This window comes from Carassius gibelio, chromosome B23 (genome assembly GCF_023724105.1).
Source record: "Carassius gibelio isolate Cgi1373 ecotype wild population from Czech Republic chromosome B23, carGib1.2-hapl.c, whole genome shotgun sequence".
NCBI lineage: Eukaryota > Metazoa > Chordata > Actinopteri > Cypriniformes > Cyprinidae > Carassius > Carassius gibelio.
The window spans coordinates 28,063,047-28,071,570 of NC_068418.1; the positions used below are offsets into that span (position 1 = coordinate 28,063,047).

At 45.9% G+C, this 8,524-nt stretch overlaps 1 protein-coding gene across 50 annotated transcripts; it reads right to left on the minus strand.

Annotated features, from left to right (window-relative positions):
• Positions 1–419: 419 nt before the first annotated feature.
• Positions 420–5,309, minus strand: LOC128011448 (mucin-4). Of its 50 annotated transcripts, none has more exons than XM_052593846.1 (11): positions 5,184–5,309; positions 5,035–5,100; positions 4,316–4,414; positions 3,434–4,225; positions 3,146–3,217; positions 2,858–3,001; positions 2,498–2,785; positions 2,138–2,353; positions 1,778–2,065; positions 1,130–1,633; positions 420–1,057 (listed from the first exon to the last, which is right to left on the minus strand). In XM_052593846.1, exons 1-11 carry the CDS (start codon positions 5,239–5,241, stop codon positions 477–479), a joined length of 3,108 nt encoding a protein of 1,035 aa, XP_052449806.1. In that variant the 5' UTR covers positions 5,242–5,309; the 3' UTR covers positions 420–476. The 50 variants fall into 50 exon arrangements, with proteins under 50 accessions (XP_052449806.1, XP_052449805.1, XP_052449791.1 ...); XM_052593845.1 differs by lacking the exon at positions 3,146–3,217 and adding an exon at positions 3,218–3,289 and having other exon boundaries at positions 2,858–2,929; positions 3,362–4,225; XM_052593831.1 differs by lacking the exon at positions 3,146–3,217 and adding an exon at positions 3,218–3,289 and having other exon boundaries at positions 2,858–3,073; positions 3,362–4,225.
• Positions 5,310–8,524: the final 3,215 nt, after the last annotated feature.

Consider the following 8,524-nt stretch of genomic DNA (forward strand, 5'->3'; position numbering starts at 1 on the left):
ATACCACAACTTTAGCAAACTTTGCAGAGCAAAATTGGTCACTGCCAAAACTCTTAGCCATGGCAGTAGTAGCAAAATCTAGGACTTGGCAGCATAAGGTCTGGCCTGATCACAGACAACTGTAAGCAACTTTTCATTTGGTGATCACCAAAAACACTCAACTTAATTTTCAGATTTTCCCATATTTCAATAAATGCTAAATTGTCAGCCTGAAGACATTTTAAAATTAAGATTTTCAACCCCTAGAATTCAGTCATCACAGAAAGCTCTGGAAAAATCCATAAGCTGTGGAAATTCATAAGGCTAAAGAAAACATTTGCGGCTTAAAAGGACCCCCCCCCCCCCCCCCCCCCCCCCCCCCCCCCAAAAGTCATTGCGTTTAGATTTGATTGTGCAAATGCAGAAAGTAAAGGAAGCAGTTTTACCAGACAGATAACTGGTTTTATTGACTTAAAACAGATGTTAAAATGCCACATTTAGAGATGAGCATATCCACTAATAGACTTCAGTGCATTAGAACATCTTGGGTCAAGCAGGCAGGAAATGACACATGGAGGGAGGGACTCCTTGGCAAGGTCAGGAATAGACTCCTGGGTGGGGAGAGCACTGGGCTCCACAACTGGATGGGGGCTGGATCCAGTCAGTTTGCCCCCCAAGATTGATTGGAGAGTGCTGGATTCTGTAAATGGGTGGGGGCTAGACTCAGCAGGCAGATGATTAAACGCAGTCACTGGGACAGGATTGTATTTCTCAGCAGGCAGAGAGATAGGTTCCCCAACTGGGACACTGCTGGGTTCAGTGGCAGGCTTGGGGCTGGCTTTGTCAGCAGGCAGAGAGATAGGTTTCCCTGCTGAGATGGTGATGGGTTCTGTGGCAGGCTTGGGGCTGGCTTTCTCAGCAGGCAGAGAGATAGGTTCCCCTGCTGAGATGGTGATGGGTTCTGTGGCAGGCTTGGGGCTGGCTTTCTCAGCAGGCAGAGAGATAGGTACCCCAACTGGGACACTGCTGGGTTCTGTGGCAGGCTTGGGGCTGGCTTTGTCAGCAGGCAGAGAGATAGGTACCCCAACTGGGACACTGCTGGGTCCAGTGGCAGGCTTGGGGCTGGCTTTGTCAGCAGGCAGAGAGATAGGTACCCCAACTGGGACACTGCTGGGTTCTGTGGCAGGCTTGGGGCTGGCTTTCTCAGCAGGCAGAGAGATAGGTTCCCCTGCTGAGATGGTGATGGGTTCTGTGGCAGGCTTGGGGCTGGCTTTGTCAGCAGGCAGAGAGATAGGTACCCCAACTGGGACACTGCTGGGTTCTGTGGCAGGCTTGGGGCTGGCTTTCTCAGCAGGCAGAGAGATAGGTTCCCCTGCTGAGATGGTGATGGGTTCTGTGGCAGGCTTGGGGCTGGCTTTGTCAGCAGACAGAGAGATAGGTTTCCCTGCTGAGATGGTGATGGGTTCTGTGGCAGGCTTGGGGCTGGCTTTCTCAGCAGGAAGAGAGATAGGTACCCCAACTGGGACACTGCTGGGTTCTGTGGCAGGCTTGGGGCTGGCTTTCTCAGCAGGCAGAGAGATAGGTTTCCCTGCTGAGATGGTGATGGGTTCTGTGGCAGGCTTGGGGCTGGCTTTCTCAGCAGGCAGAGAGATAGGTACCCCAACTGGGACACTGCTGGGTTCTGTGGCAGGCTTGGGGCTGGCTTTCTCAGCAAGCAGAGAGATGGGTACCCGAACTGGGACACTAGTGGGTTCAGTGGCAGGCTTGGGGCTGGCTTTCTCAGCAGGCAGAGAGATAGGTACCCCAACTGGGACACTGCTGGGTTCTGTGGCAGGCTTGGGGCTGGCTTTCTCAGCAGACAGAGAGATAGGTACCCCAACTGGGACACTGCTGGGTTCTGTGGCAGGCTTGGGGCTGGCTTTCTCAGCAGGCAGAGAGATAGGTTCCCCTGCTGAGATGGTGATGGGTTCTGTGGCAGGCTTGGGGCTGGCTTTGTCAGCAGGCAGAGAGATAGGTACCCCAACTGGGACACTGCTGGGTTCTGTGGCAGGCTTGGGGCTGGCTTTCTCAGCAGGCAGAGAGATAGGTTCCCCTGCTGAGATGGTGATGGGTTCTGTGGCAGGCTTGGGGCTGGCTTTGTCAGCAGACAGAGAGATAGGTTTCCCTGCTGAGATGGTGATGGGTTCTGTGGCAGGCTTGGGGCTGGCTTTCTCAGCAGGAAGAGAGATAGGTACCCCAACTGGGACACTGCTGGGTTCTGTGGCAGGCTTGGGGCTGGCTTTCTCAGCAGGCAGAGAGATAGGTTTCCCTGCTGAGATGGTGATGGGTTCTGTGGCAGGCTTGGGGCTGGCTTTCTCAGCAGGCAGAGAGATAGGTACCCCAACTGGGACACTGCTGGGTTCTGTGGCAGGCTTGGGGCTGGCTTTCTCAGCAGGCAGAGAGATGGGTACCCGAACTGGGACACTAGTGGGTTCAGTGGCAGGCTTGGGGCTGGCTTTCTCAGCAGGCAGAGAGATAGGTACCCCAACTGGGACACTGCTGGGTTCTGTGGCAGGCTTGGGGCTGGCTTTCTCAGCAGACAGAGAGATAGGTTTCCCTGCGGAGATGGTGATGGGTTCTGTGGCAGGCTTGGGGCTGGCTTTCTCAGCAGGCAGAGAGATAGGTACCCCAACTGGGACACTGCTGGGTTCTGTGGCAGGCTTGGGGCTGGCTTTGTCAGCAGGCAGAGAGATAGGTACCCCAACTGGGACACTGCTGGGTTCTGTGGCAGGCTTGGGGCTGGCTTTCTCAGCAGGCAGAGAGATAGGTTCCCTTGCTGAGATGGTGATGGGTTCTGTGGCAGGCTTGGGGCTGGCTTTCTCAGCAGGCAGAGAGATAGGTACCCCAACTGGGACACTGCTGGGTTCTGTGGCAGGCTTGGGGCTGGCTTTCTCAGCAGACAGAGAGATAGGTTTCCCTGCGGAGATGGTGATGGGTTCTGTGGCAGGCTTGGGGCTGGCTTTCTCAGCAGGCAGAGAGATAGGTTCCCTTGCTGAGATGGTGATGGGTTCTGTGGCAGGCTTGGGGCTGGCTTTGTCAGCAGGCAGAGAGATAGGTACCCCAACTGGGACACTGCTGGGTTCTGTGGCAGGCTTGGGACTGGCTTTCTCAGCAGGCAGAGAGATAGGTTCCCCTGCTGAGATGGTGATGGGTTCTGTGGCAGGCTTGGGGCTGGCTTTCTCAGCAGGCAGAGAGATAGGTACCCCAACTGGGACACTGCTGGGTTCTGTGGCAGGCTTGGGGCTGGCTTTCTCAGCAGGCAGAGAGATAGGTTCCCCTGCTGAGATGGTGATGGGTTCTGTGGCAGGCTTGGGGCTGGCTTTCTCAGCAGGCAGAGAGATAGGTACCCCAACTGGGACACTGCTGGGTTCTGTGGCAGGCTTGGGGCTGGCTTTCTCAGCAGGCAGAGAGATAGGTTCCCCAACTGGGACACTGCTGGGTTCTGTGGCAGGCTTAGGGCTTGATTCCCCACCTGGGACAGTGCTGTGCTCCTTGGCAAGCTGGGGGCTGGATTCCACAACTGGTTTAGGGCTAAACTCCCCTGCTGGAGCAGCACTGGAATTGTTTACAGGCTGAGGGCTGGGTTTCACAGCATGCAGAAAGCAAGGACCCCCAGGTGGGATAGTGCTGGGCTCCTTGTCAGGCCGGGGGCTGGACTCTGTAACTGGTTGGGAGCTAGACTCAGTAGGCAGAGGATTAAACCCAGCAGCTGGGAGACTGCTAGATTCCTTGGCAGGCTTGGGGCTGGATTCCACAACTGGTTTAGGGCTAAACTCCCCTGCTGGAGCAGCACTGGAATTGTTTACAGGCTGAGGGCTGGGTTTCACAGCATGCAGAAAGCAAGGACCCCCAGGTGGGATAGTGCTGGGCTCCTTGTCAGGCCGGGGGCTGGACTCTGTAACTGGTTGGGAGCTAGACTCAGTAGGCAGAGGATTAAACCCAGCAGCTGGGAGACTGCTAGATTCCTTGGCAGGCTTGGGGCTGGATTCCACAACTGGTTTAGGGCTAAACTCCCCTGCTGGAGCAGCACTGGAATAGTTTACAGGCTGAGGGCTGGGTTTCACAGCATGCAGAATGCAAGGTCCCCCAGGTGGGATAGTGCTGGGTTCCTTGGCAGGCGGAGGACTGGACTCTGCAACTGGGAGAGTTTTGGATTCCTTGACAGGGGGAGAACTAGACTCTTCAGACAAGTTAGTCACTTCGATACCTACAGAAAATTTGGTGCAAAACATGTCAAATAAGAAATCTAGTTTTCCAATCACGGTAAAATATCATAAGAGGCTACCATTTTGGATACCTAGCCCAGATGCATTTTGCAAAGACAACAGAACAGCCAAGTTGCACTGTGCTACCACTGGCGGGTTTGGATTTTGGCTTGCATAAGGACAGGACACATCTGCAAAATAAGGAGGCAAGAATTGGAGTACATTTAATAAAAAAAAAAAAAAACACCCACACCCTTTGGAACTACGACACAAACTTAAATGTATGCGTTTTTGAAGGTTTAAATGTGGAACTAAACCAGGGGTGGACATGCAGGTTTTTTGGAATATGCCCTTCCACCACACAGCACAGAGATCAGAACAATATTCTCAATTTCAACAGCCAAAACTCATGTTTGCACCCGGTCCCAGATTACATGGATGAAATTTTTTACAATAAATAGCCCATTTAAAATTCAATCGTCTCAGATAAGACCTGGGTTTAACATTTGAGGCACAAACATTTAAGTTAAACCTCTTCAGACAAACGTTTAATTTTCTAGCTGTACATTGCAAGCCCTCCGGACATCATATCTGGTTCAGCACCTGCCAAAGCAGATTTGAATTCAGTTTTAAATCATACACAAATGGTTAATGCTAATTTAGACCTGAACTGCATTTTAGGGAGAATCGCACACAGCTAGATTTCAGTGTTATATTGTTGATTTATGGTTTCACTAACACAGAGAGTCAATATACCCCATTTAAAAAAAAAAAAAAAAAAAAAAAAAAAAAAAAAAAAAAAAAACCAAACCTTTCTCCACAAGCACTTGATTGCTATCAGGCTGCTGTAAAAGAAGCCCAATTGGAGAAGAAAATCCTGAAGACAAAATATAGGGTTACATAAAAAGATCCATAAAAAAACATGTTTAAAATACTACTTCAAGGTGGAAGCAATCTTACCATTGAGCACCAATTGAAAACACAAAAACACCCACAACATCAGATTTGCAACTGCCATTGTCAGAAAAGTTTAACCATTCAACAATCTAACACTGCTCTCTAAAACAAGTGTTGATTTAGGTGTTTTTAAAGTAACACAAATTTTCATCACCTGGGTCCCTCGTTAAAGTGAAATTAGTAAGAGAGGATCACTCGTTAACATTCTCCATCAGACATTGGTTGGTTGAGAATTTACTATTGTGATTTTCAAAATGTTCATTGAAGATAATATTACTTGAACTTACTTAATTGATCCAACATGGTCTATACGGTTTCTCCTACAGTATGAAAGGTGGTGGAAATGTAGGAGCATTTATCTGCCACAATGAAAATGAATTAAAGTGACAACATTTTAATAGATAAATACAAAAAAGTGCCAAGAGAGTCAAAAAGTGAAGTAAAGTGACATACAGCCAAGTATGGTGACCCATACTCAGAATCTGGCTCTGCATTTAACCAATCCAAAGTGCACACACACAGAGCAGTCAACACACACACACACACACAGAGCCAAACTCTCTAACCACTAGGCCACAACTTCAGCACAGCCCCAGTACTGGATGAGCTAAACTACTTAAGCAACTCAATTCAATTCAATTCAAGTTTATTTGTATAGCGCTTTTTACAAAATAAATAGTTACAAAGCAACTTTACAGAAAATTATGTTTCTACAATATTTAGTAGTAGCTAGTAGTTTGTGAACATTTGACAGGATTTTAGAAAAAATAAAAATAATAATAATAATACAAGATGTAGTCAGCTAGACGATGAACTATCAATATTATTAATTTATTTATTATATGATTCAGTCACACATTTAGCAATAATTGTTAGTTCTGTTTGTTGATTCAGGGTTAGCATCATCTGGGGTCCTCTGAGGGTCAGCATCATCTCTTCTCAGGTGTTCTAGGAGACTAACAGACTGGAGCTTGTGTAAATCCTAGTTTCCACGGGATGTAAACCCGTGGCGAAACATAGAAACAAAATACAGACATCATTAGCATAGCTGCTGATCCAACAAACTAAAATTAGTTTAACCCAAGCTAATGAATAAAAATGCACCTTTGATCAGATGCAACTGCACTCACAATTTAAAAGATACATTATTCGAATGCTTGGCGAAAGAGATGTGTTTTTAATCTAGATTTAAACAGAGAGAGTGTGTCTGAACCCCGAACATTATCAGGAAGGCTATTCCAGAGTTTGGGAACCAAATGTGAGAAAGCTATCCTAGGAACTACCAAAAGTCCAGCGTTTTGTGACCTTAGGGTGCGTGATGGGTTGTAACGTGGTAGAAGGCTAGTTAGGTACGCAGGAGCTAAACCATTTAGGGCCTTATAGGTAAGTAATGATAATTTGTAACTGATACAGAACTTAATAGGTAGCCAGTGCAGAGACTGTAAAATTGGGGTAATATGATCATATTTTCTTGACCTGGTAAGGACTCTAGCTGCTGCATTTTGGACGACCTGTAGCTTGTTTATTGACGAAGCAGGACAACCACCTAAAAGTGCATTACAATAGTCCAGTCTAGAGGTCATGAATGCATGAACTAGCTTTTCTGCATCAGAAACAGATAACATGTTTCGTAGCTTGGCAATGTTTCTAAGATGGAAGAATGCAGTTTATGTAACATTGGAAATATGATTTTCAAAAGACAAATTGCTGTCTAATATAACACCCAGATTTCTGACTGTAGAGGAAGTAACAGTACATCCGTCTAGTTACATTTACATTTACATTTATTCATTTAGCTGACGCTTTTATCCAAAGCGACTTACAATTGCTATACATGTCAGAGGTCACACGCCTCTGGAGCAACTAGGGGTTATGTGTCTTGCTCAGGGACACATTGGTGTCTCACAGTGGATTCGAACACCAAAGGCATGTGTCTTTGGTGAGACACAGTTGCAGATTGTAATCTACAAGATTCTGTGTAGTGTTTTTTGGTCCAATAATTAGTATCTCTGTCTTATCCGAATTTAATTGGAGAAAATTATTTGTCATCCAATCTTTTACATTTTTAACACACTCTGTTAGCTTAGATAATTGGGAAGTTTCATCTGGTCTCGTTGAGATATATAGCTGAGTATCATCAGCATAACAGTGGAAGCTAATTCTGTATTTTCTAATAATATTACCAAGGGGCAACATGTATATTGAAAATAGAAGGGGACCTAGGATGGATCCTTGTGGCACTCCATATTTTACTGATGATAAATGAGATGACTCCCCATTTAAGTAAACAAAATGGTAGTGATCGAACAGGTAGGGTCTAAACCATCTTAGAGCCTGCCCTTGAATACCTGTATAGTTTTGTAATCGATCTATGAGTATGTCATGATCGATGGTGTCGAACGCAGCACTAAGATCAAGTAAAACTAGAAATGAGATGCAGCCTTGATCTGACGCAAGGAGCAGGTCATTTGTAATTTTAACAAGTGCAGTTTCTGTGCTATGGTGGGGCCTAAAACCTGACTGAAATTCTTCATACAGATCATTTTTATGCAGGAAGGAGCTCAATTGAGCAGACACAACTTTTTCTAAAATTTTAGACATAAATGGAAGATTTGAAATAGGCCTATAATTTGCCAGTACACTAGGAACTAGTTTTGGTTTTTTAATAAGAGGCTTGATAACCGCCAGCTTGAATGGTTTTGGGACGTGTCCTAAAGATAACGACGAGTTAATGATATTGAGAAGCGGTTCTTCGGCTACAGGTAACAGCTCTTTCAGTAATTTAGTGGGTACAGGATCTAATAAACATGTTGTTGGTTTAGATACAGTGATAAGTTTATTTAGCTCTTCCTGTCCTATATTTGTAAAGCACTGCAGTTTATCTTTGGGTGCGATGGATGAAACTGAAGTGTTAGATGCTGTAGAATCTACATTCGCTATTGTATTTCTAATGTTATCTATTTTATCAGTGAAGAAATTCATAAAGTCATTAATATTTTACGTTGGTGGAATATTTGAATCAGGTGGCGTCTGGTAATTTGTTAATTTAGCCACTGTGCTAAATAAAAACCTTGGATTGTTTTGGTTATTTTCTATGAGTTTGTGTATATGCTCTGCCCTAGCAGTTTTTAGAGCCTGTCTATAGCTGGACATACTGTTTTTCCATGCAATTCTAAAAACTTCTAAGTTAGTTTTTCTCCATTTGCGTTCAACACTACGAGTTACTTTCTTGAGAGAGTGAGTATTACTGTTATACCATGGTACAGTACGTTTTTCTCTAACTTTTTTCAATTTGATCGGGGCAACAGCTTCTAATGTATTAGAGAAAATAGTGCCCATGTTGT